Raw genomic sequence first — 27,959 nt, 5'->3', positions numbered from 1 at the left:
AAATGATAATAAACCAATAATTACAATCCTCTTTGAGGGGGAAACCTCGTTTTGCAATGAATACAATGTATAAGACAATATTTAATGACTATAAGAGGAGGTTCTTGCCTACATGACAATATAATGATAGAAATGTAATATCTCAACATTTAGGGCATAATAAGGGGTTTTAGGGTTAACATGGGCTTATAGAGGACTTAACAACACATGAACATTTATTTCGAAGTCATGTACTTAGATGCATTCTTTGCCTTTTCCTTTGGTTGGGACTTTCTTAGGATCCTTCCTAGCATGTTCGTCAAACATTGTGTTTTTTCCTCATTTCCAAGTAAGAACATGGTACAAAGATTCCTTGTTGAAAGGATCAATGCTTAAGGGAGTAACAAATTTCTTTCTGTTTTTTTTTTTTTTGTGTTCAGTAGACATGTTTCGTTCATGCTTGGCGATGAACCCTACCCCTTTGCCTAGTGCGTTAAAGTCCATCCTTGATCATACTCCATTGAGCACATACCTTCGCTAATATACTCATATACTTCACCTCAAAGAGCAAAGTCTTTTGGTCAATGCCTCGTTCTTAGTTCAAGTTTACATGTTTTGCTCTTAACGCTTCGCTCAAAGGGTTATTTATAGTTTCTAATTTTCTTACATTAAATAGTTTTTCCATAGGTTTTGGGATCATGAAATCCTTATTCTTGCTTTTGACGTCCATTTGGCTCATGGATAGACTTCATTTTCAATGTGTTTTACTTGTGGAAGAGGCTCATTGATAATGACTTTTTTTTTTTAAGTTAAGGCTAAAAAAATACAGGGCATAGATTTAATCACTAATAAAGTCCATCATCCAAAAAAAATTCCTCTTTGTAAAACATATCCAATCCTTGATTCCTTCAACTTTCCCCTTCCCTTGTTGTGAAAAAAAGTTAATTTACTAAACATAATATTATTCCCCCCCCCAAGGAAAAATCGTAATTTTCATTAAAAGAAAAATGAAAATTACATATTGTAGTTTGTTGTTAAAAGCAAAAAACATTGTTGCTCAAACAACAATCATCCACTGCTAATGTCCATATATAGTTTAGATACATATTAAACAATAATGTTGTCAGTGTTTGCATCAGATATATAATAAAAAATAACTTGTATAACTCTGTCCATATATATATATATATATATATATATATATATATATATATAACTATTGTCCCTGTAATGTCAGAGTATGTGCAAAAAACAAACATGTGATAATGTGCATCAATCATGAATTGTATCATCCACCCAAAGAGATCACATCTTGTTGGCTTATTAGCAGAGCCTAACCCTGAGGGTGTTGAGGAGAGTTGACCTCATGGCCTCCCATTAACAAGATGTCTTAGCGACAAGTACTCAACCAATTGAACTAACCCTCAATGCTACTAAACGTAATGTTATTACTAAACATAATATTATGGACATTATTGTGCCAAAAGATTAGACTAAAAAAATGAATTTAAATCATTCTTCAATCCTTTACACTTTTTATATGACTAATTTTGAAATATGAAAATAACTTTTTGGCATTATTTCTATATTTAAGTATTTAAAAAAAAATATTTGAAGTGATTAAACATTAAAATCACATAGAAAAAGTAAAATAAGAATCCAAAAAATCAAGTCTGTGTTGCACCGAGAGGCACTCTCCGGCTAGTATGGAAGAGATGTTGTAAATGTCCTCCTTGTGTGTTAAACATTTTGACTCATTCAAATTATATAAAAATAAAGTAAAATAACATAATTGCTAATTATAATTATTAATAAAACATTTTGAATCAGTGAAATTACATTAAAAAATGAATAATAATAATTATAATTAATATTCAAACCGGCCTAGATTCATCTTAACTCTGGATAAATGATGCACCGAGAGGGATCAAATCTCTTGAAGTGCAAACCTCTTTTAGAGTGAAAAGAGATTTGATCCCTCTCGACACTTGTTAGATCCAAAGTAAAGATGGATCTAGACTAGTTTAATGTTTTAGAGAGTAGAAAAACTTAATCAACATTAAAGATAATGAATGAATGAATGAAATTTTAACGTCCACGAGACTAGATATAGTCTATGGGACCACTAGCTACCATGCTTTTTTCCTTTTTCAATTCAATCCTATTATTATTCAAATTAATGATGAGTTGACCCATCCTTCTAATAGTCCCCTCATTGAAAAGGCAATGCCAAGGAACCGATGTTAACATATTGTTGTAACTGTGTTTGTTGTCTCTGAAAGCATCACATTCCAAAATGAAATGTTTTTCCGATTCCACTGCCCTAGAAGTGCAAAAAGTACACACCCGCTCTTCCCAAGCTTCTTTAGGCCTTTTCCACCGACCTGTTTCGCACCGTAGTTGATGCAAGTTAGTTCTTAATTGAACAATAAGAATCTTTGCTCTCCATGGAATGCTAACTCCAACATACTCTTTTTATTGGAGATCACACGCAGGGTTGAATTCTTGAACATAGTACTTCTTCTTTCTACCCAACTCTTTTCCCCATATATGCTTACGAAACTTCTCCATAACATAACTCTTTAAATCCTTGCTATTTGTGGGACATGCATTGAGGTAAATATTCCATTTTTGCATCCATTTGTTGTTTTGTCTCATCCATGATTTCTTTCTTTCACTCATTCCTTCATTGAAGATAACTTTAGGCCATCTACCTTCTCCCATTTGCTCAATTCTCTGAAGATACCTTATGAGACGCACCATAGCAATTGCTTCAATGGAAGTTGCTCCTGTTTCACTCAACATTATCTCATAAGACACCAAACTTTTTATTTTAAACTTGCTCATGATCAAACGTTTTTGGATTTTCTCAATTTGCTTCCATTTTGAGATAGGGATGTTGCTAGCCCACAATTCACACCCATATAATATCACTAGACAAACTAGGAGCCCAAAAAGCACTTTAATTGTTTTCAAATCCCATAAATCTGTCTCTCTACATCTGTTTTGAAGAGCATATAATGTTTTCCACCCTCCTAAAATTCTCTTCTTTCTGCAATGCTCCCAATTAAGCTTGTTGTTGAAATCAATCCTGAGGTACTTGTATTCATTTACTTCTTCAAGAATGTTGCCTTCAAATAAGAACATGTGTTGGCTGTGTTTCTTTTTATTTGAGAAAAACATTATTTTGGTCTTGCTAATATTGACTTGCATCCCCACAGCTTTACAAAAATTTCCAAGGGCATAAAGGTGCATCTGCAATCCCTGGGTCGATTTAGCAATCAATACAAGGTCATCAACATATAAAAGAAGCTTTATCACAAACTTCCCCAACCGAACACCATCCCCACCTTGCAGATTTAGCCATTCTTCCAATTTATCAATATATAAACCAAAAAGAGTAGGGGATAAAGGGCAACCTTGCTTGACTCCGATGTCACTTCTAAAGCTTTCTGAAATGCCTGCTGAAGTTCTAATTTTGACTTTCACCTCTTCATAAAGCCTATGGACAACAACTCTATAATGCAAAGGAATTTCAAGTTCTTCCATTCTACTCCACAACTTATCTCTAGGGACTGTGTCAAATGCCTTTTTGAAGTCAACAAAGCAGAAAAATACTTCTTCTTTTCCCTCCCAAACCTTTTCAATAATGTGTCTCAACGTGATACCATGATCTACTGTAGAATGCTTCGGCCTAAAACCTACTTGCCCTTTTGCCATCTTTTCTTTGACTTTCGCCCACTTACATATTTTATTTTCCACCATGTTACTAAAGAGCTTTGCAAATAAAGAATTTATAATAATGGTTCTATAGTTGGAAGGATTATTAATGTCTCCACTTTTGAAAAGGGGTATTTCTAGACTAGTTGTCCAATCTCTTGGGAATCCTTGTCGAATGACGTTGTTGAATATTTCCATGATGTGCGGTGCAAGAATGTTCATTCCCCACTTTAGATATTTTGCTTGAAGTTCAACCAAGTCCTTTGCCTTTCCTATTTTCAACTTCTTAATTCCTGTCTCTACTTCATGTAATGGGAAAAGCTTTGTAGTTGTGCTAATCTTAGGAGGAGGCTCCTCCCTTGATTCTTTCTCATAGAGTTATCTTGCATAGTCAAACCATTGATTGGTTGTAATATTATTTTCAATTTGCTTCTTCCTTGGTTGAAGTTCATGTCAAAAACGCTTTGGGTGATTCTTGCCTAGATATATTAACTCTTATCGCCTTGTTTGCATGAAATCATCTTATTTCTTTTTTAAAATATGCTTATATAACTTTACATTCATTTTCTCCTCACCTGCCTTTTTCAAGGTTTTTCTTGCCATTTTTCATTCCTCGTCAAACCAAGCACAACAGGAAAACAATTTGATTCATATTTCCTATTTTTTGCTCTTTTGCACTTCTCATGTGCACTCTAAATTGTATTTGTTAAATCATGACTATTGAGGATTTAGGAACCACTCTTCTCCTTCTTAATTGATCTCTCCAACATTGTCTTGAAGACACTGCAATTTTCCTGTGTTAGAAGAATTTTGCCCCTTGATATCGATTGCCGAGAACATTGGGTTTTCTTCCTATGTTGTCTTTCTTCTAACCAAGATAGCTTTATATAAATTGGGTTATGGTCTGATTTTAAGTCCCACATATGCTCTCCAATCTTAACTTCATCTATCCTTTCTATCAAGCTTTGTGAACAAATAACGTAGTCAACAACACTTGCCCCATTGTATGTGTTGCAAGTGAACTTCCCAGACCTTTTCCATTTATCAAGACCATTGCAGATGATTAAGTTGAAAGCACCACACAACGTGAGCAACTCCTCTCCAAAATGATTGCTAACTTTGTCATCTTCTGAACGTCTCAGCCATTGGGGATTCTCCTCTTCAATGAGCCAGATAGGATTGTGATCTTCTTTGCAACAAAAAACTAGCTTGTTGATTTGTTGTTCTAGCATTGAAATCTCCCACTAAAATAACTTCTCCCTACTGAGAATATACAACAATATCTTGCTTTAAAGCTGCATATGGGTCTTTGCTATCTAGCCCCTTATTTTTGTAAGTTTTTGAGGCTTGAGGTGCAAAATAGCATGCTGCAATTCTTATGTGGTTCTCATTCTCTGTTATTTTGAACCATAAATATTGCTTATTTGTATCTTCTTTCACAAATTGTATGTGATGACCTTCTTTTTCTTTCACTAAAACCAGTATTCCTCCATACCCTTTGCCATTTCCTGTTGTCTCGTTCCAAACTGCTAATTTCAAATAACCATCAAACGTAGGAGTTTTACAATCATCATGTTCATGAGTTTCTGTAAGACAGATTATGTCTCTACCTTATGCAATAGGCCCTATCCCAGGTCCCCTCCTCCAAGGGTAACCTCTATAGTTCCAACGGACTAGACTTAGGTAGCCCTGGGTAGTGTTTGATTGCTACTACAACTTGGCACACAGGACTCAAATTTGAGTCTTCACCCCTTTTCATCCATGTTGATCCCGTTGTTTTCCTCCCTATTATAGAATTAAATGGTTTTTCTTTACTACCAAATTGTTGCTGCTTTGCCATGAGGCCCAAACATTGTAATAACCACTTTACCATTGTACAACCATGCTCTTTTCCCTTCGTTTCTTGCTGCTCTAATTTTCTCCACTTCTTCTCTTGTCACCTCTTGTTTTTTGCTAGTTAGATCTTCATCTAAGAAGAAGTGCAAGCCTTTCAATAGTTTCTTTTTGCTTAAGAGATAGTGTTTGTCTTGCACATTCGCCATGATGGCTTTTTATGGGTCGAGGCCTCTCTTCACATATTTTTCCCACCCTTCTTGCTTGACAAATTTGCCCTCTCTAATGTAATTTCTCTTTCAAAAAGTCTCTTGTCAAATTGAGAGTGCTTTCATTCTTTCCATAGTCACTTATTCCTCTTATAATAAAATTTGTTTCCCTATCTTTTCTATCTTTGTGCTCTCTTTCCTGTGCTCTACGAGCACTTACATCTTCTTTTTCCTCCATCCTTATGTAACCTTTAGTGCCCTCAGCTTTGGTTTTGATTTCTTTTGGAATGCTTGTCCTCTTGATCTCTTTTGCCTTTTTTTCGGAAATGACTACCTACTGAGATATTTGTGTGTCCACCTGAGTTGCTTTAGAAATTATCACTTCCTTGTTTGCTGCCATTGATTCTTTCATGGTTTTCCATGTTGCCTTCATGTTTTCCCATTCTTGTTTTCTTGTCTCTAAAGCCTCTTATAGCATTGCTACTTGCTCTTTTAGGATCATATTACCTTCAATTAAAAATCGATTTGCAAGTGTAATCTTTGAGATTTTGTGGTCCCTTTCCTGTTCTTTGGCTTCCAAAATTTCCAGCCTTGCCTTAGCCTTCATCAGTTCCTGGACATAGAGTTTTGACGACCAAGTAAGAGGTGTATATGTGGGACTATAAATGGTTGACTCTTCTTTTACTTTTGTTGCTTTCCTTTTCTGGGACTGTTTTCTTCTTCTTTGTTCCCATTTAAAGCGAGCAAGTCTGTGCTTTAAAATGCCCCAATATTGTTTTGCATTTACCCAAATCCACTTCCCTGTTTTGCCTGTTGAAGCAATTTTGACTTGGCCTAAGTGATTTATTTCCACAAAATCTTAGATTTCCTTGCCATTGTTTTCAATTTTGGGATGAGGCTTCTGTATGTTTAGCACACCCACTGTAACCTGTCTCTGTGTGTCGTGCAAAGTGTAACGCAAGTCTCTGTATATGCGTAACGCAACAAAAAATGACAATAACGCACAAAATACCAAACGAAAGAGACCCTGTCTATTTGTCTGATCACTGGATGGGGGAGTTCTGAGCGTTGGTCCTCGTTGAACACGAATTGAAATATTAACAAGCAAAGTAGAAAATAGATAGATGGGTACCTCACATAACTTTTCTGTGAAATGGGTTTTGCGCTCACATATCATGTAGGTCGAACAGGGGATGAGTCCTGCAATGAATAGATTGAACGCTTCTTATAATGGTTGCCTGCAAAAAAAAGCATCATGAAAAGCGACAACAACTCTGCGACTACAAAATGCACGAGAATGTAGCACCGAATCCCGAACCCCGAAAAACAGGCCTCGTTCTTCTCTGTGGACATCCTCATAACCACTGAATTAGCAATGCTTTTGTAATATTTTAAGGTTCTTTCACATGGAAACTTAACCGCTAAATCTACAATGCTTTTGTGAGATTTTAAGGTTCTTTGTATCAAAACTTAACGACTGAATCTGCAATGCTTTTGTGAGAATAGGTAAAATAGTCACGAGCCCGAATCTGTGAATCGAGACGCGAGTCGCTGCGTAGCTGCTATAGAGACTCGAAACTTATGAGTTACTTTTATGTTCGCTAGAGAAACTTCCACTTGCAAAAGAAGTGCGAACCGAATCCCAAAAGGACCAAAAGAGAGAAAAAATGATACACCCTCTCAAACAAATACGCTAAAAAATATTCGAGCCCAAAAGAAGTACGAACCGAATCCCAAAAGGACCAAAAAAGAGAAGAAAATGATAAACCCTCTCAAACAAATACGCTAAAAGATATTCGAGCCCAAAAGAAGTACGAACTGAATCCCAAAAGGACCAAAAAAGAGAAGAAAATGATAAACCCTCTCAAACAAATACGCTCAGAAATATTCGAGCCCAAAACACCCCAAATATAGAATAATAATGAGAACTAATTATTATTTGTGAATGTAAATTAACTCATCACTATTATATTAAAAAAATGCTAATAAAAATAAACTAATACTAATTCATAAGAGACAAAATTTTATTCTTACACAATATTTTGGATCTTGCCCATGACTCTATTTTTTAATGTGCCAAAAAAGAAATGAATAACTAATAATTAAAAAGTGATTTTAAATGATGTAAAAACCAAAAAACAATGTCAAACTTCATAAAATGGATGATTGCTTTTTCATCTTATCTATTGAATATCACTTTATTCTTGTCACATTAAATAATGTAAAAACAAAAAATAATATTAAACATTAAAAAAATCTCTATCTTTTTACCTTTTCTATTAAATATTACTTATAAAAAAATATCAAATTATTAACTTAAGTAATAATTAAAAAAATAAACAATTTTAAAAATCCAAAACTAGAACTAATTTTAAATTATACCTTCCTAAACTTAACTTCAATATTACAAGGATTTAAAAAAAACGTTTATAAATTTTGGTAAATTCCAATTTCTTAACTGTGTTTGCTGGTCTAATTTTTGGCGGCATTTCATCGTCGAAATGCCCACTGAAATGGGCCGTCAATAAAGTCAATATTGAGTTTATTTCGGAATTTCGGTTCTTCAGCCCTCGAGGGCGGCTGGATGGAACAATGAAAACTTAAGTTTGACTAATTTTCGTTTTTAAAAAACAAAAGAACTCTGTGGTTTCCAACGTATATCCGTGGCAGCTCGCACGCCTTTTGTTTCAGGAAACTCCATACGAAATTCAAAGTTTCAGTCGGTAAAAAGTATTCTCCTGGACACTTCTGCGGATCGACTGTGGAATCTCCTGCTTCTTTGTTATTTGCTAATCTCCATTTCATCTTTCATCGAATTTCTCATGGCTAAATATCGAGATCTCAGAAGAATCATCGATGGTGCTTCATTAGTAGCCAAGGAGGCCGTGGAGACAACCCAAGGGTTTAAGTTCATCCGAAATGGAGATATAGGGGGCTTTGTTTCTTCGACTTTAAAGGCCATTCTCAATACTTCTACGGACGTTACTGGGCTGACGCGAGGAACCATACACGAATTCTCAGAAACCAGAAAACCTCAAAACAGTGTTGTGTATTTCACGGCCGAGAGTTCTGTAAGAAACGCCAAAACTGAAGAGATCAACAGGCTATCGGAAAAGAACGAGATTTCTTTAGCTTCAGATGCATCTCGAGTTTCCTTGCCAGTGCAAGAATCTTCTGCTCTTTCAGAACAGGCCGATGCAGAGATTAGACGTCATGCTTCGCAGCAAGATAAAATCCTGGAAGATTCAGAAACTAAAGTCGAATCTCTGGGGCAAGAGAACGAGATTTCTTTAGCTTCAGATGCATCTCGAGTTTCCTTGCCAGTGCAAGAATCTTCTGCTCTTTCAGAACAGGCCGATACAGAGATTAGACGTCATGCTTCGCAGCAAGATAAAATCCTGGAAGATTCAGAAACTAAAGTCGAATCTCTGGATCAAGAGAATTTTTTACTAGATTCTAGGACAGGGGCTGGGGATGGCTTGCAGGTTTTGACAGGGGAAGATAATAGTTTAAAATCAGGGTTTAGTGAAGTTTCAAATGCCATGGAAATCAAGCCGGCCGTGTTGTCACCGGTGAAAAGGCGGAAGCCACGGGAGCGGAGAGTGCCTTCAACTTCTTTCGGCCGAGCATTAGGGTTCGTGTTCTCTCAACTTGTACCTGTGATCAATTCTTAATTCAGAGAGATTTTTGTCTTGTGAACGAACTAAGAAGTTTCATAACTGAAATGTTCAAGCGATAAATGAAATATTAAAACTGTCATGTTTAATCAAATTCTGACTAATTTTGTTTTTCAACTTTGAAAACTAAGAAAAAAGGTACTACAATTGTGGGTAATTCTTTAAGCATGTTCCAAATTAGTGATAAAACAGAAATATAATTCACATATTTACACGCAATTGTATATGTTACTCTTTTTGCTTCCTAGGTTGCCAATAAGTTCAGTATTTCTATAAGGAAATGCAGACTTATATTCAAATATTTATAAACGACAACCAAAATTTGGTCTGATAGATAACCAGGCCAAGCTAAAGCTAATAAAGAACTGGTTTAGAACCCTTTAAAGCCCAAAGTATCTCTGCTAGTCCAAGACTGTCCAAACTAGACCCACATAATGAATGTACCTTCTCCAAGCTTCTGAGTTGAATCACAATTTGATTTCTCATTTCGGTTAGTGAAATGGCTAAGCAAAACTTTAAGATGGAATTTGGTGCCAAGAAGTGTATCATAAGGACAATAGTAAGGTGGTTGTCATTAAGACAAGGAAAAAGGCTTTTACAAACTTTCCGCTTCACCAAATAGTCCAAAGGCAATGGTGGCAGAAACAAATCATATAATGTCCTACAGCGTATGCAATATGGATAGTCGACTTATTGCATTTCTGGAGCTTTTGAACAGGAAGAACATAATGCATGGATTGCTGGTGATTGGAGGGAAGTGAATTTGTGAGGCATGTCTGGAGGTAATCGTGAAAATTCCTAATCCTCCAGGAATTCCTACTGCAACAAATCTGAATCTATTTCACCTACTTGATTTTAATTACATTCATCAAGTTATTCTTTTGAATACTGAAGTAAACTACTTCTGCAGTCTACACTACTTTAAATTTGATTACATGAAACAAGGAAACTGAGCAAAGAACAAGATACATAGGTGTTAATTTTGGCAACTAGGGCCAAACTTTACACTGGACAGCTCATATGAGATAGCTCATATTTTTCTTGGATTCCTCTCTCCAAGAGGTGTTGGATTGATCTAAGGATCATCCCATTATGACATTATACAAATGGAACTATGAATTTATTTTGATTATGGACAAATTGTCAAGGTCGGCCAACAAACTCATGTAGACTCAGAAGCCCAACAGTCATGTCTATTCATCTTCAACGTTTGCATATAAATACATGATGCCTCCTCATTTTGGACACTTCACTCACTCACATCTTCTCTCTCTTTCATTGATTGGGTACGAAATTCAGAAGCTGCTCTCCACACGTGTGAAGGAAATGAAGGGTTTTTCTTTTCCAACGTTGACCAGAGTTGACCTAAATTGTAGAGGTTGTTTTTGACTTGCGTTGACCCAACGTTGACCTGTTTTGGTGCGGTTTTGGGTGAGTATTTCTGTTTGAGCAGGCCGCAGTTTTGGGCACAAAATCCGAGGCAACTTTGAGTCTTGTTTGACCAGCGTTGACTATGCTAGGGCTGGCTGTAGTGTTGACCTTTGTTGACCAGGTTTGATTGGACTTTTTCAGACTATTTTTGGGCTGATTAGACTTGCTGTTGGAGGCCGAAGTTGATTGGGTTTGACCGAGCTGAATTGAGGAAGAATTCTGCCCTGTTGACCAGTGTTGACTTTCTGGTTAGGGCTTTCTGTTTCTGCTGTTTGACTGATCAGATTTTCACTGTAATTGGACAAGTGAATATTATACATTGTACTCTTTCTCTTTGGTGAACTTTTGAATAATTATAAGAAGAATTGATCAAGGGTTTCTCCACATTGGGGTTTGTCCTTGGCTAGTGCCATATCTTGTGTCCTCTTGTCTTGGCTAGTCTTCTACTGCTATTGTTTATGTTCTATCTGCGTTTTACTATCATGTTGATGTGATTGCTAAATTGGATATTGATATTGGGCTAATAAAGAAATTGAAATAAAATTGCTCTAAGCATAGAACATACCATTGTTATCCTAAAATTAACAATAGGACACAGTTATTTTTGGACAAAATAATCCTCGGAAAACCCTAATGCAGGAAAATCGGTGCAACAACTCTGAGGGTTTTCTATTATTAAGCAGTAATTATGAATACAAATGCTGGTAGCCATCCCGACAAACCAGTGACAGAGAAATACAATGGTGGAAAATCTGAGTGAGTTTTACCTCACTTCACCCAGCAGCAAAACTGGCTAGCCTCGGCTACATCTGCGCTGGCCTTGCATAAGCCCTGCGTTAGCCCTATAGGTTATGCGTCAACTTTTCTGCCCACTGTGTTAGCTTTCCCGGCTGTTTTGGCATTTCCCCGACAGTTTCAACTTTTTGCGTGGAAAGCAACTTTCTCCTCTGCGTTGGCCCTTCTGGCTCTATGTCAAGGTTGCGTGGGCCCAGACTGGCCCAACGTCAGTCCTTCTGGCTACTGCACTGCCTTCACAAGCTTCTCTCCGCCTCTTTGTCAGTATTCCCGAACTATCCCTGCCCTTCAGTTGCAATATCTCCCCAATTGATTTTCCTCATGAGAATTTCTCACCTCAGAAAATCGATTTCCTCAATCTCTTTGTGTGTTTATAACTGAACCCCAAGCCTCCTTTTTATACTTTTCCTGTTGAGACTTCAACGACCGAGATTAAGTCTCTAATCAATGGCTAAGATTAAAACATGATTTGATCTTCCTTTTAGATTATTCTCACCCATATTTTGATTAATACCCATTAATATTTTAATTTTCATAAGTTTAGACTTGTGAACCCTATTAAAAATATTAATTATTTTAATAAAATACAATTCGGGTGGAATTTCACCAAACGGTTTCTGGGTTCTTTAGAACTCATGTGCCTTAGCCTCTCCACCAATGTTCAAGGCTAGAACACTTTTGATGCTACCAAAAACTAACACGCCCTCTTAGCAAGGAAAGTGCTCTAGCAACAATGTCCAACTCCATGCTGCTTTGTCTTTGAAGCACCTCCTTTCCGCATTGTTGTTGCCACCAACACGGTGCTGTTGCTGCTACTGTACTGCTGCCCATGACACTACCACTGCCACTGTTGCATCTGTACTACAACTCCCTCTTAAATGTTGCATTTGCTATGCTGTTAGCACTGCCACTGCTAACACTACATTCGTACTGCGACTCAGTTGCTGAGAGAAGCAACTGAAAAACATCCAAAATTAGTCGAACTTAACTGTGTTATGTACGATGAATGTTGGAATCTGACTGCTCTAGTCTCTGACCCTCTGAATCTTCTGCGTTGCTGCTGACTTTTGCATTGTGCCAACCTTGCTCTGCGTTGATCAGCTCCTGGTCTCGGGCTACTGCATCTGTCTATCTAAACAATCCATTGCATCATCTGACACTAAGTCCATCTCGCTATTGCTGAATCTCGGGCTTCCGTAGCAAGGAATTGATCTAAGTGGTGGACTCCTTAAGGATCCTGCCCACATGTAGCCCTCCTGACTATAGCTCAATATCGCCACATCTCCCTCTTGGAGATGCGTGGGCACTCATGGCAAACTCATCTTTGTCAATCTTTGCTGAAGCAGCTTTAGGATCATGTTTCTCATCCTTATCCTTTTTCCTCAAAGGACATTGGGATGCATAGTGGCCCATCTCGCCACAACTGAAACATTTCACCTTCGAAATGTCCTGCTTTTGCTTTTGCTGTCCCTTTGATGCTAGAGCTGCGTTCTCCTCCTCCTCCTCCTCTTCCTCCTTGGTCTTCGTGCCATTTCCACTGCTGCCATTGAGGTTGACCTTTACTTGGTCCCTCCTTAATTCCCCTGTTGAAGAGCTGCCCACATCTCCTCCCATTAAGGTAGTCTTTCCCTGCCCAATATGCTTTGGACGAAGACTTGCCATTCATCCGAGACTCCATTCAGGGCTATCCTTACCATCGCAGTAGACGGAGGAGTGGACCCCATTGCAACAAGCTGGTCTCTAGTGTCCTGAAGACGTTGAAGATAGGAGTTGATTTCTTCTCCCTTTTGCATCAATGTCTGTTGCAACTTCTGTTCTAGGTACATCTTCTGTTGTTCGGAAGAGCCTTCATACAGAGAAGACAAGGCTTCCGACATCCCTCAGGCTGTATCCTTGTCCTGCAAGTGTGAAACCACATGATCTCGAACTCCATCGAGAATAAGCCTCTTTGCCTTCCCCTGCTCGTCCTTGTACTTCTTCTTTTGATCGTTTTTAGTAGGAACAACTACAACACTTTTGACGCAGGCTTTGAGATCGTACTCCTCCAGAACAACTAAGATTCTGGTCTTCCATATGACATAGTTGGAAGCTCCTTCCAACTTGTCCTGATCTCTGTGCCCATGCGATGCCATCTCACTCAATTGTTGAACTGACTTCTCTGATCACTCCTCAACACTGCCCAAATGCTCAACAAGTGAGAAATTCGAACTTTTTGGCAAAAAGTTCTATGAGGAGAAAATTCCCCTTCTATGTGTCTTCGTTCTTTTCTAGCATATTTCTGCCCCGGCAGAAACTGCGCCCTTTAAGCACTGCGTTGAGGCTCTGCGTCACTTCCTTTGCCTCTGCAAACTCACGAACTAGAAATCGTACCTCTTTGTCGATTCTCTCAGAGAGAGATTTCCTCAGAATCTCTGCTTCCTGGCAATGATTGCGCAATCCCTTCAAGGGGATTTGAATTGCTGCCAAGTGCAACTTTTGGCCTCACTACTCAACACTGGATTTGCTCTTCCTGTTTCAAAATCAATGCTCTAATACTATGTGAAAATTCCTAATCCTCTGTTATGAATAAATATATAGGAAATAATGTAAAATAGTGTAAAGGATAATAATTATAAATAATGATTAGTTAATTAGTAATTAGGTTGAAGAGTCATGTCTAAATGAGACATGACTCTCCATGAAGAGACACCTGCTTGGTATATAAGCAAGCCTCTCATTCTCATTGTATCATCATTCTTATTCACACATTTAATATATAATATTTGTATTCTCATGGATATCTTTATATTCCAAGTCTTTTGGAGTAATTAATTTGAAGAAGGAACTTTGTTTGCTTCATTTGGTATCGGAGTCATGTTGGCTGATCACGAGGCCTTTGGCCATCAACCCGTCATCAATTGTGTTGCTATCGTGATTCTAGCGTTTCGCTACCAGTTTTGGAGCTTCTCCAACTTGCTGTCAGGCCCTCGACCATATATATATATATATATATATTTTTTTTTTTTATATGTTGATTTTTATAGGTAGTAAAAAAAAATCAACATATAAATATATATATATATATATATATATATATAATAAAACTAATATTAAAAAACAAAAAATAAAAAATAATATTATAAAAAAAATTGAAGAGGAATAATTCAAACAAAAAAACATGGTAAACTGTCTGCCAGGCGCCTTTTGCAGTGGCCCAACACCTAACAATCGCCAACGACAACAACGCGGCGGTGCCCTACTCTCAACCACTGCAATCGACTGCAGGCAAGCCACGCACTACTGTTGTTGCCCGTTGAAACTCCCTCAAACTTCCGTCTACTGCCCAACGAATTTACCACAGCTCGTCCACCGAACCCATTCTGCTCTTGTTCCCTATTGACTGTCTTCCTTCTCCTGTACACTCCAACCGCAATCCATAGCCAGACAAGGCGCAAGCAGCCTGCGAATTGCTCCCCGTGGCACCATTGATCCCTCGCCCTCTAGTGACCATCTATCCTTGGTGTAAGTCGTCTATTGTCCACGCAGCTGCTGAAGCTCACACATTGCACACAACCACCAGATCCCCGTTCGCACAAATCTTGACTGTTGTTAAAGGTTTTCTATGCGTTGTATTATTATTATTTTTTATTTTATTTTTTGCCACAGCCGCCAACGCTTTAGACACGACTTGAAATAGACCACCGCCTTTGCCCCCGCGATCTCACAACCTTGTGCCCATTGCCGTCTCTCCCTCCATTGACATCGTTGCTTGTCCCTAACTGTTGCGTTGCAGGCCACAGTTGATTACTACGGAGACTACCATCTCTCCTAAGACTTGCAACTTGCGCGTCACCATTAGAACCATCCACAATAACATGAATCTTCTTTGGAATTTCAATCAACCACATATTAAGATATCTCTGAACAGTTGCGACATACTTATCACAAGCGCCATTGAGATCATTTTTCAAAACGTGCTCATAAAAAAGACGCAACGATACAGGGAAATACCTCCATAGTATAACTATTATCATTCATATTAAAATTTACAAGCGGTTATTTAAAAAGAAAAGTAAAGAAGTTAATATTTAAAGGATAATTAAAAAAAATACAAAAAAAAGCATCTATTAAAAAAAATAGAAAAAAAGAGTCAATATATATATATATATATATATATTAAAAAACAAGTTTTAAAAAAAAATCATAAAAAAGAAGAATTATATATATATAAGGGGGTTACCTAAAATAAAAATAAAAAAATAAAAAAAAAGAAAAAGAAGAAGAAGGGAGAGAGAGAGTAAAAAATAGAAACGATAGAATTCGTTAAGGATTAATATTAAAGTCCGAAGGAATAATAAAGTTTTGAAGAAAAAATATGGGTTTCTTTGCAATATGCATTTTTCAGAAGGATATCGTAATTGTTAAGAGTCATTCAGAAACCAAAATATCGTTTGTAAAAAATGTTACAAAACTTTTACCTTAGTCGAATCTCTAAGTGATGCACAAAAACAATCAATCGCAAGAGATATAGAACAATTAATGACAATATTTAAGCGACAACATGCAGATTTTAATGATGAGAAAAAGAAAATGGAATCCGAATTGCAAGTTGAACGTCCATCATCACTCCTACAAAACGATATAATCCAGTGTACTGAGAAAGTGCAGCGAGAAGACCAAGAGAATGGAAAAATAGCCAAACCTCAGCAAAACAAGAAAGCGTTACAACACGAACATAAAAATCTTGTGGATATGCATTACAAAGAAATAATGGAAAAAGACGAATAAATTTCTCGCCTCAAGGACCATGTCGAAAAATTACTTGCACAAGTGGAGAAGACTAAAGTCACAAAGAAAGAACTCAAGAAGCACTTATCAGAACAAGAAGATGAAACTTCACGTTTAAAGAACCTTAATAAAAATTTATTAGAACAAATCAGAGATCTGAAAGATGAAAAACTTAAAAGTTCAAAACATTGAAAATAAGATTGATGAATCAGAAACCAAAGAACTTTTATGTCTGAGAAACCATAATGAAAGTTTATTCACTCAAATTAAGAAACTTAAGAATGATAAGAAAGCGTTAAAAGACAAGTTAGAACAATTTACTCAAGAAGAAGTATCGAAATCTCCAGTCGTAACAGTCCAAGTTGAAGATAAGGGAACGAATACCGATCTAGTGAACATGACAACTCAAGAAGACAAGTTAGTTAAAGAAACAACACACTTAGGTGTTGCATTTAAGATGATTAACATTCCAAGTGAAGGTTTTGTAACCAACTCAACAACATCGTTCCCTGAAGTAAATAAAAAAATTTCCACACACTTAATAAGGAAATGTCAAACAAAAAAGTTCCCTATCAGCATCTGAATCATGAGAGTAGACAACTCAACCATGCTACATATCGGGACCATTCAGAAGAAACAACAAATTGATGTTCTAGAGAAGAGTGATGTAACCTCAATCTAGTCCTATGATGACAAGTCGTTACAAAATTCCAGTGATCAGAATATTACACAGAAGATTAATCTAGGATGGTCTGTTCCTTTTTCAGTACGATAGTTTTTTTTGTCACTTAGAGGATCATATCAACATGTATCGACAAATATGACAGTTCCGAGACAGAAAGACATTCGAAGTCGAAAAAGAGATCAAACCTTTTTCTTTAACAAGCTTTGAGGACAAAGCTTTTTGAGGAGGAAGGCAATGTTATGAATAAATATATAGGAAATAATGTAAATGATAATAATTATAAATAATGATTAGTTAATTAGTAATTAGGTTGAAGAGTCATGTCTAAATGAGACATGACTCTCTATGAAGAGACACCTGCTTGGTATATAAGCAAGCCTCTCGTTCTCATTGTATCATCATTCTTATTCACTCATTTAATATATAATATTTGTATTCTCATGGATATCTTTATATTCCAAGTCTTTTGGAGTAATTAATCTGAAGAAGGAACTTTGTTCGCTTCATCCTCTAGAAACCCCTACTGCAACAAATTTGAATCTACTTCACCTACTTGATTTTAATTACATTCATCAAGTTATTCTTCTGAATACTGAAGTAAACTACTTCTGCAGCCTACACTACTTTAAATTTGATTACATGAAACAAGGAAACTGAGCAAAGAACAAGATACACAGGACACATTTATTTTTGGACAAAATAGTTCCCGGAAAAACCCAATGTGGGAAAATCGGTGCAGTAGCTCTGAAGGTTTTCTATTATTAAGCAGTAATTCTGAATACAAATGTTGGTAACCCTCCCGACAAACTAGTGACAGCGAAATACAATGGTGAAAAATTTGAGTGAGTTTTACCTTACTTCACTTGGCAGATTCCAGCTGATCCAACATCAAAATTGGCTAGCCCCGGCTACATTTGCGTTGGCCCTGTGTCAGCTCTTCTGCCCACTGCATCAGCTTTCCTGACTGTTCCAACAATTCCCTGACAATTTTGGCTTTTTGCGTGGAAGGCAGCTTTCTCCTCTGCGCTGGCTCTTCTAGCTCTGCGTCAAGGTTGCGTGGGCCTAGACTGGCCCAGCGTTAGTCCTCTTAGCTACTGCGCTGCCTTCACAAACTTCTCTCCGCCTCTCTGTCAGTATTTTTGAACTATCCCCGCCCCTCAATTGCAAGATCTCCCCAATCGATTTTCCTCCTAAGAACTTCTCACCTCAGAAAATTGATTTCCTCAATCTCTGTGTGTGTTTCTAACTGAACCCCAAGCCTCCTTATACTTTACCTGTTGAGACTTCAGCGATAGAGATTAAGTCTCTAATAAACGACTAAGATTAAAACATGACTTGATCCGCCTTCTAGATCATTCTCACCCATATTTTGATTAATACCCATTAATATTTTAATTTTCCTAAGTTTAGACTTGGGAACCACATTAAAAATATTAATTATTTTAATAAAATACAATCCGGATGGAATTTCACCAAACGGTTTTTGGGTTCTCTAGAACTCATGTGCCTTAGCTTCTCCACCAATTTTCAAGGCTAGAGCACTTTTGATGCTACCAAAAACTAACACTAATATGGTAATGAAGGCTTTAAAATCTGAAAGTGGAGTTCAACACAAGTGTTGGATCTGGTACATAATGACTACTGACTTGTGCTGTACTATGAAGACCAAGTCAATGGGTGTGTGGTCCCTGTATTTCATGACCTTCATTAAAATATAGGTGTACTACTTGTAGGAATAGTGATGCACTAGAAAGTTTCAAGCCCATCAAGGCAGAGGTTGGAGCAGAATATGTTTCAGGGAAGTTTAAAAACTTTTGTTAAACACAAGGAACCAAAAAACAATGGACAATCCCTACGTGACTTACCAAAATGAGAAGATAAAACAGAGTGATAACAGAAATGATTAGGATTATGTCAAAAGACAAGGAGCTTACAAATACATTTTGGTTAGAGGAAGTTCACTTATACTTGTTGAATAAGAGTCTAACAAAGGCATTATAAGATAAGACACGAAAGAAGAGCTTAATTAGGAAGGAACTCTTTGATCACATCTCAAAATGCCTATGTTATGCATATGTTCCAAAGGAGAAGAGACAAAAATTTGAAGGCAGGGACAAGAAATATATATTGATTGGAATGGTGGTTTTCTCAGTTCAACATATTGTTTGATTGGTTTCAGTTCATGTAAGATTTTGAGCCAATGTGTTTTAACTTTTGAGTGAAGACTTTGTTACCCACCATTTTGTGGGTGATATCCCTAGGATAATTTTTTTCTCCAAGATGGTCCTCAGCTGGCACCCAACAGCCTCATGTAGCCACCAACTAGCTCATTGTGCCATTTCTTCGCCACCTGAGACAACCATGTGGTCCCTCACCCATCTGCCATGATCGTATGTTTGAAGGTGGGCCTCCCGAACCTAAAGGTGTGTTTTATCATTTGGTAATGGAGTATTGTAGTTTGTTGCTTATCATGGACATTTTTGGGCATGGATTAATGGGGGGATTCGGCGGAAATAATGAGTTAGGTTTGTACTCTTGTCCCTTAGACCCCTTTTGGATATTAACCTTGGATTCTAGTCAGCGGGATCTCTTTTACTGACCATTTGGCTTTAGGGATGGTATTTCATGGGAAACCTTGATTTTGGTTGGGTGGTCCTGCTCACTCATCCGCATATATTATCCCCTTTCCACTCAGTGTTACCCCATTCATCATTGCTCCCACCTAGGTCCACATTCCTCCATTGGGTCCACATAGGGCCAATTCTCCCCTTCCCCTTGCCCTTGGGTTAGGCCTTGAATGATGCCTGGGAGGTTGATGTGGCTAAAAAGAAAAGTAAAAGCATAATTGGCCACATTCAACAGGAAAATGTACCACAAAATGCAAAAGATGGCTGGGACAAACACATTTAGCACGTGGGCAAAAGCCAATCTATAAGCTCCATCCGATCATCATGGCCATCACCTTGGTTCCTACAGGTTCTATGAGCCTCCTTCACCATATAAGAACCCATGATTGTCCCAACCCCTGGTGGGCAATGAACCGCCCTACCTTAAAAGGGGGTATCCACTGCTACATCTCACACATCATGCTCTTGCCCCTTGAGCCTCGAGCAGTTAATTAAAGAAAAATCATGAAAAGGGAAAAGACATATAAAGAAGGGTGAGAGGTTGGGGCACCTCATGTACCACGTTTGCTCCCTCCTATACATTATATACCCAAGTGTGGGCTTCCCCTTTTATTAGCTACCTTTGTACCCCAACATGTGGCCTAGGGCTGTCCCTTCTTATCCTCTACTCCATTCACTTCTTTATCACATACCACCATCTTTTAAAGGATGTGCCTTGGACATATATCCTCTTTAAAGTAGAAACCACCTAATAGAATACTTGGTTAAACCCATTTGGAGTTTGGAGACATTAGCACATGCCTAAGCCCATTATGGAAGGGTAGGCCATTATGAAGCCCCCATCTATGGTCCATGGTTTGTGAGCTCTTCTACTCGATTTCTTTGAGGACTTGTTGCACTGGAAGGCTACAGGAAGCATTGGATCTTATGCAGGATTGCAGGTGGTCTCCATCTTGGGTTTGGTCTCCCTATACAGGGTTCCAACCCTCCAGAGGGCTACATTGGAATGTGTAGGGTGTTTGTTGAGAGCCATGGGTCTCTACAAAAGTAAACAACACTCCATGGATCCCCGAGGATGTTCAAAGATTGCTCGTGTCTCACTTATTGGACGAAGAAGATGCACCTGATCCATCATGCCTAGTTGGCCCCGGAATTGCACCATACATTTGGCAAATGATCCAGGACTTGCATGATGATGTGGCATCACCTACACCATCATCCTAGCCCTTGCAAGCGATCTACAAGCATCTTCGATTTGTTTGGAGACCCATGAGGACACTTGTGTGCCCCCACATGTCATTTGGAGCACCACAGGTTATTACAAGGGGCCAACCCCTTGTCCACTACTTTTGGGAGTTCAACTACACATTATGGCACATATGGACTCCATTAGGCCTCCTCCAAGGCCCAATGACATGCACTATTCATTATTTGACCTCTTGAGAGGCTTATTCTTTTGTTTATGAGCTAGTTTGGTGGGCTTGTCACCAAAAGTTAGTTATTTTGCACATTATTTTATTGTAGGGGCTAATGTAGGCCTAATTAGCTAAATCAAACTCATTAGAAGTGTATAAATACAAGTGATGTGAATTCATTTTAGCATCATCACTTGGTTGGACTTGTATCTCTTTAGAGAACTTCGTTATCCTTCTTGGTGGACAAAGTTTTGGAGCATGGAATGAATTTTGATGTTTGGATCATTTTCTCTTGTCTTGGAGCTTCTTGTTTGGCAAATTTTTGATGGTTGGATATACTCTAATACATGTAAGTGAAATTTGAATGCTATTCTTTGCTCTATTTTTGTCACATACATTGTTGCTGGGATTTCGCTATTCTCGGCCTAATTTGTGTGAAAATTCAAGAATCCCACTCAAATCTACTATTGCAGCAACTGATTAAACTTCTCCTATTTGTTAATCACTGAAACAAATTACTTACTGCTTCCTACAACAAATATCGAAGCTCATACAAATGCAGCCTTCACTTAATTAATTAATTTGCCCAAAACAAGAACAGAACAATAGAGAAAGATACACACAAGTGACAATATTTTTTGGACAAATGTCCCAGGAAAAACCCAATGCGGGAAAATGGTGCAGCAGATCTGAGGGCAATCCAGTGATGAGAAAATCACTTGGCAAGAAAGACTGGTGAGATTACCTCACTCAACACTGCTGATCCCGATTGATCCGACAGTTGAATTGCGAGTTCCCCGACTACTTCTGTGTTGCCCCTGCGTCAGCTCAACTGGGGATGAATTTGCCTTCAGGAGCCTTTTCCAGCCCTCCCGGCTCATAAACGTTAGCTCCTTTAGCAAATTTGGACCTTTGCACTGGAAGTTGTTGCACTGCTTTGCATGGGGCCTTCCTGGATCTGTGTCACCCTCTTTGCACTTTGCGCTGCCTCCTCTGTGTGTCTTTCTTCCTTTCTGCTGAGTATTTTTGCCTTCGAAGAAGATCCTGCAGCCAAAACTCTCTCTACCCCTCTCTGCAATAGCTCACTATCGAAATTCACCCAACAGTTACTTTGTTTCAGAAAATCGAACTTTTGAACTCTCTGTGTGTTTTTCCAAGCGACCCTCAAGGCTCCTTAAATAGTCTCCTCGTTGACATTCAACGACCCATATTAGAAGCTAATCAAAGGCTAAGATCATTTCTGTTTGATCCTCGTCTTTTTCTAGAAGTTACACTCGTCTTTTTCTAGAAGTTACACCCACATTTTATATTAATACCCTTTAATTATTTTATTTTCCTAAGTTTAGACTTAGGGTCCCTTTAAAAATAATTAATTATTTTAATAAAACTGTTTCTGGGTGGAATTTCCCAAAACGATTTCTGGGTTCTTTGGAATACATGTGCCCAAGCCTCCCTGCAAAATGTGAGAGTTAGAGCACATCCGATGCTACTAGAAATCAACACTTCTTCTTAGCGAGGAATATGCTCTAGCAATGCACCCTGCTGGAACATTACTCTGTTATGTAACATCTCCCTCTGTGCTGCTGATGTCTCACCTCCTATCCATCAACCACTGCGCAAATGCTGCATCTGTACTGTTGCTAACCCTGCCACTGTCAACACTGCATCCGTACTGCAACTCCCTCTGAAATTCTGCATCTGTGCTGCTGCTGGCACTAGCACTGGCAACTGCCACTGCACTGCAAACCATTGCTGCTACTCCATCAGCGACGGAAAAGCATCCCAAATTACTGAACTAATTGTGTTCAATATGATACCATGTGAAAGCTGGACCCTGATTGTTGCTAGTCTCTACGCTGACCCTTTGAATCCACTGCACTGCTACTGACTACTGCTTTGTGCCATCTGCACTATTGCTAACTTTGCTTTGCGTTGTTTAGTCTCTGGCGCTCGTAGCCACTGCAACTGTCTCTGTGACACTCCTCGACACCATCCAACACTAGTCCATCTTGTTACTATTGATCTGGGCTCTCGTAGCAAGGAGTTGATCCAAGAGGTGGGCTCCTCAAGGATCTTGTCCATTTGTATCTCTTTCGAACTACAACTCCAAATCAGCCCACCTCCCTCCTGGAGGTATCTTGGCTGTCATGGTGAACTCCTCCTCCTCGATCTTCACTAGCGCAACCTTCGAAGCATGCTTCTCATCTTTGTCCTTCTTGAGAGGACACTGTGTTGCATAGTGTGTTGATTTGGGGTAGCATCGGATGTGCTCTAGCCACGAAATTTGGTGGAGAGGTTAGGGCACATGAGATCTCCAATACCCAGAAAGGGTTTGGGCATATTCTAAAGAGTTTGGGAGATATTAAAATAATTAATATTTTTAATGTGAATTAATATAAAATTGTGTTAGAATGGTCCAAAAGACATGGATCAAGCCAGATTTAATCTTATCCGTCGATTAGGGACTTAATCTCGACCGTTGATATGCCAACGAGAAAAGTATGAGAGGAGGCTTGAGGGTCACTTGAAGAAAACACCAGAGTAATCAGTCATTTTATTCTTTAAAGCGGGGTTTGCTAAGAGAGATAGAATCAGTGATTGGAGTTGCAGCTGAGGGGCATTGAGTACAGAGAGACAGAGAGGTAGAGATAGTGTCGGGAGAGCAGCGCAGGAGCCAAAGAGAGTGATGCAGTAGCAGCCAGGGCTCACGCAGAGGGAGCTGGGAGCTGTGCAGTGCTTCAGAGAGGCCAGTGTTGCTGACGCAGAGGGCCAGAAGGCTGACGCAAGGCCCCCTGAGGCTGTCGCAGACCCATTCAGGGTGACACAAGGCCAACGCTGGGCAGAGAGAGGCCGACGCAGTCTAGAAAGGCAGATGCTGGGGTTTTGGGGCAGATTGGAGTTGAGGAACTGCCGAAAGGTTTATTTGGGGTTTCAGCTAGGACATTTGTCTCAAATTGAGAGGTATTACTGCCAAGGAAATTCTCTGTTGGGTAAGTTAGATTTGGCACCGAGATTGTACTCTCTGATATTGCTTAGTAAGAAAACCCTCAGATAGCTTCACCGGTTTTCCCACATTGGGTTTTTCCGGGGACATTGGTCCAAAAATAACGGTGTCAGTTGGTGTGATTGTTTCTGTTTCCTTCAGTTGTTGATCTGTAATATGTTGAGCATGCACTAGTGTTTATTTTCAGTATTTACATTGTAAATAACTTGTTATGTAACATAACAAGTAGGTAGGAATAAATCAGATAAATTGCATGGAGGGTTTCTCACTGGTAGACTTAGAAACTTCAACATGGTATCAGAGTGCGATTGCAAATCACAGGAGAACTGAGGACATCAGCCAAGCGGAGCAATAGCAGCAGAAAACAGTTGTCCCGAGGTGACAAAAGCTGTTTCTAGCAGAGCAACAAGGGAAGGGTGACGCAGTGCCTGCGTGAGCCAGGAAGTAGCAGCGCAGAGGCTAAGTAAGGCAAAGGGAGCCTCACACAGAGCCACGCAGAAGCTAGGAGGGTTGACGCAGTTGGCTGAGGAGGGCGGGTTGCTAGTGTCGGGATTGCGCAGAGCCTAGGAGCTCTCACCTTCAGGTTGCTAGGGTTTAGAAGGCTGTGGGAACATTGTAGAGTGGAGCTGGTGAGGTACTGTAGTCAGAATAATATCTGACAAGGCAAGGCCAAGAGGAGGGAGTTGCTATCGAGGGTTTCTAGCCGAGAAACCCGGATCAGTGGTGCAGTTGCACAAATGATCAGAGTAGGGGGCATCTTGACATCGGCAGAAGGATTTCCGGGAGGGAAATCGAGACTCAAAGGGAGTCAGATCAAGAACTTCTAGGAGGGAAGTAGAAGAGCATCATGGCACTACACGGAGTAAGAGACTAAGAAAGGCTCGACGAAGCGTCGAACTTCGCAGTCTGGAAGGTCAAAATCTTATCTGTACTTGATAGAAATCATGTCAAGCACTTCGCCTTGAAGATGATAGCTATCCTAGTTGACCCAGCTGAGAATGATACGTATGAGGAGGCAATGGCGAGGGCCAAGAGCATCATCCTTGACGGGGTCGAGGACCATGTAGTACCACACATTGCTGAGATGGAAACGACGTATGAGATGTGGGAGGCCCTAAAGAAATTGTACCAACATACTTCTGTGCAGAGAAGGATGTTACTTGAGAATTCGCTGAGATCGTATCAGATGAAGAAGGGAGAACCGATTGACACCTTCCTTGGAGGACTGAATGAGATCCGAGATCAGTTGACTGCTATAGAAGCCATGGCAGATCAGGAATTGATGGTGAGGACAACCTTAAATGCTGTCTTAGAAGATTGGGAGGTATTTGTCCAGAGTATACTGGGTAGAGGGACACTTCCACCTTGGGATGAGATGTGGGCGGCTCTTTGCCAAGAAGAGATCAGAGGGCAGTCAAAGGCGGGAAGCAGCATTTAGGGGATCAAAGTCAAGCAGGAGGAGGAAGATGTTGCCCTAACATCTGAGGGAAAGCAAGAAACGTGGAAGAAAAAGGATCTCTCCAAGATCAAGTGCTTCCACTATGGGGAGCTGGGTCATTATGCGACCCAGTGTCCAACGAAGAAGAGTAAGGGAGAGTCTTCCGAGACTAAGGCAGCGCCAACAAGGGCAGAGAAGGAAGTGTTGATAGACGATGACTGTGCCATGAGTGCACATGCACCACTTGAGCGAAAGTGGGGAGACATTGAGCTGTAGTCAGATGGACTACAAGCAATGAGGGGCAGGATCCTCGAGGTATTCAGCCTCTTGTATTAGACCTTGCTATGGGAGCCTCGAAGAGGAGTAGCAGGATTGGCTGATGTGGTTAGAGATGGATGCGGATGGAGCGGCAGAGAGAGCTACAGTGCAAGAGTCCCAAGACAACGGAGGCTAGTAGGTTGCAACAGTGTGAGAGGCATGGGAGTGTTGCACTAGTGCAGAATGGCACAGAGAAGTGTGCAACGGTGCGAGATGCAGGGAGTTGTTGCAACAACGCAGAGGTCAGAGAGGGAGCACTTGTTAGCAGCGAAGGGAGCTTCAACATCAGGAGGGTCTCTAGCCCAACAGAGAGGTCAGAGTTGGGAGATCAGTTACTTCTCAGTAACTGAGTTGCAGTGGCAGCACGATGCAGCATGATGAGAGGAGTTGTAGTGCAGATGCAGTGTTGGGAGAAAAGGACCAGCAACCGCACGGATGCAGGGGGAGCTGTCGTACAGAAGCAGCAGTGGCAGTGGCAGAGCCATGGGTAGCAGTACAGGATGCAACAGTGTAGAGGATGGTGGGAAGCAGGCCTAGCATCAACACAGGTATCGATGTCGGATGATCAGGGTAATACTCAGTGAGGAGTATTGTTAGAGCACAGTCCTCGCTAAGAGGGAGTGTTGATTTGGGGTAGCATCAGATGTGCTCTAGCCACGAAATTTGGTGGAGAGGTTAGGGCACATGAGATCTCCAATACCCAGAAAGGGTTTGGGCAGATTTAAAAGAGTTTGGGAGATATTAAAATAATTAATATTTTTAAGGGAGTCCCTAAGTATAAACTTAGGGAAATTAAAATATTAATGTGAATTAATATAAAACTGTGTTAGAATGGTCCATAAGACATGGATCAAGCTAGATCTAATCTTAGCCGTTGATTAGGGACTTAATCTCGGCCATTGATATGTCAATGAGAAAAGTATAAGAGAAGGCTTGAGGGTCACTTGGAGAAAACAACAGAGTAATCAATCATTCTATTATCTAGAGTAGGGTTTGCTAAGAGAGATAGAATTAGTGATCAGAGTTGTAGCTGAGGGGCATTGAGTACAGAGAGACAGAGAGGCAGAGATAGTGTCGGGAGAGCAGCGTAGGAGCTAGAGAGAGTGACGCAGTAGCATCCGGGGCTCACACAGGGCCTCGCAGAGGCCGCTGGGAGCTTTGCAGTGCTTCAGAGAGGCCAGCGTTGTTGACGCAAAGGGCTAGAAGGTTGACGCAGGGCCTCTTGAGGTTGTCGCAAACCCATTCAGTGTGACGCAGGGCCAGCGTTGGGCAGAGAGAGGCTGATGTAGTCGAGAAAGGCAGACGCTGGCGTTTCTGGGGCAGATTGGAGTTGAGGAATTGTCAGAAGGTTTATCCGGGGTTTCAGCCAAGACATTTGTCTCAAACTGAGAGGTATTACTGCCACGAAAATTCTCTGTTGGGTAAGCCGGATTTGGCACCCAGATTGTACTCTGATATTGCTTAATAAGAAAACCCTCAAATAGCTGCACCGGTTTTCCCACATTGGGTTTTTCCGGGGACATTGGTCCAAAAATAACGGTGTTATTTGGTGTGCTTGTTTCTGTTTCCTTCAGTTGTTGATCTGTAATAGGTTGAGCATGCACTAGTGTTTATTTTCAGTATTTACATTGTAAATAACTTGTTAAGTAACGTAACAAGTAGGTAGGAATAAATTAGATAAAGTGCATGAAAGGTTTCTAACTGGTAGACTTAGAAACTTCAACATAGTGACCCATTTCATCACACCTGAATCACTTTATCTTCGAGACATCCTTCTTACGTCTCTGCTCATCTTGCTGCCCCTTTGATGCAAGGGCTACATTCTCGTTCTCCTCCTTGGGCTTCAACCCACTGTTGCTGCTTCCGTCAAGCTTACATTTGACCAAGTCTCTCTTCAACTCCTCTTGCTTGAGAGCCGCCCACATCTCATCCCAAATCGACAAAGTCGCCCTACCCAGGATGCTCTGGACAAAGACTTGCTACTCATCTGAGACAGAATTGAGAGCCAGTCTAACCAACTATGTGTCTTGAGGTGTAGACCCGACAACAGATAACTCATCA

At 39.7% G+C, this 27,959-nt stretch overlaps 1 protein-coding gene across 1 annotated transcript in view; it reads left to right on the top strand.

The window, feature by feature from the left end:
• The first annotated feature begins 8,264 nt into the window (after nucleotides 1–8,264).
• The window catches only part of LOC149248335 (protein ABC transporter 1, mitochondrial-like), a 158,332-nt gene continuing 138,637 nt past the window's right edge, over nucleotides 8,265–27,959 (top strand). The window contains exon 1 of the mRNA XM_089449139.1: nucleotides 8,265–9,375. Coding sequence (XP_089305265.1) covers nucleotides 8,564–9,375 — 812 coding nt within the window. The 5' untranslated portion in view covers nucleotides 8,265–8,563. The remainder of the gene's footprint in view (nucleotides 9,376–27,959) is intronic.

Source organism: Pinus tabuliformis, chromosome 7 (genome assembly GCF_031772625.1).
Source record: "Pinus tabuliformis cultivar Carrire ecotype Pingquan chromosome 7, CPIR1, whole genome shotgun sequence".
NCBI classification, from domain to species: domain Eukaryota; kingdom Viridiplantae; phylum Streptophyta; class Pinopsida; order Pinales; family Pinaceae; genus Pinus; species Pinus tabuliformis.
This window is presented reverse-complemented; position numbering and strand designations above follow the sequence as displayed.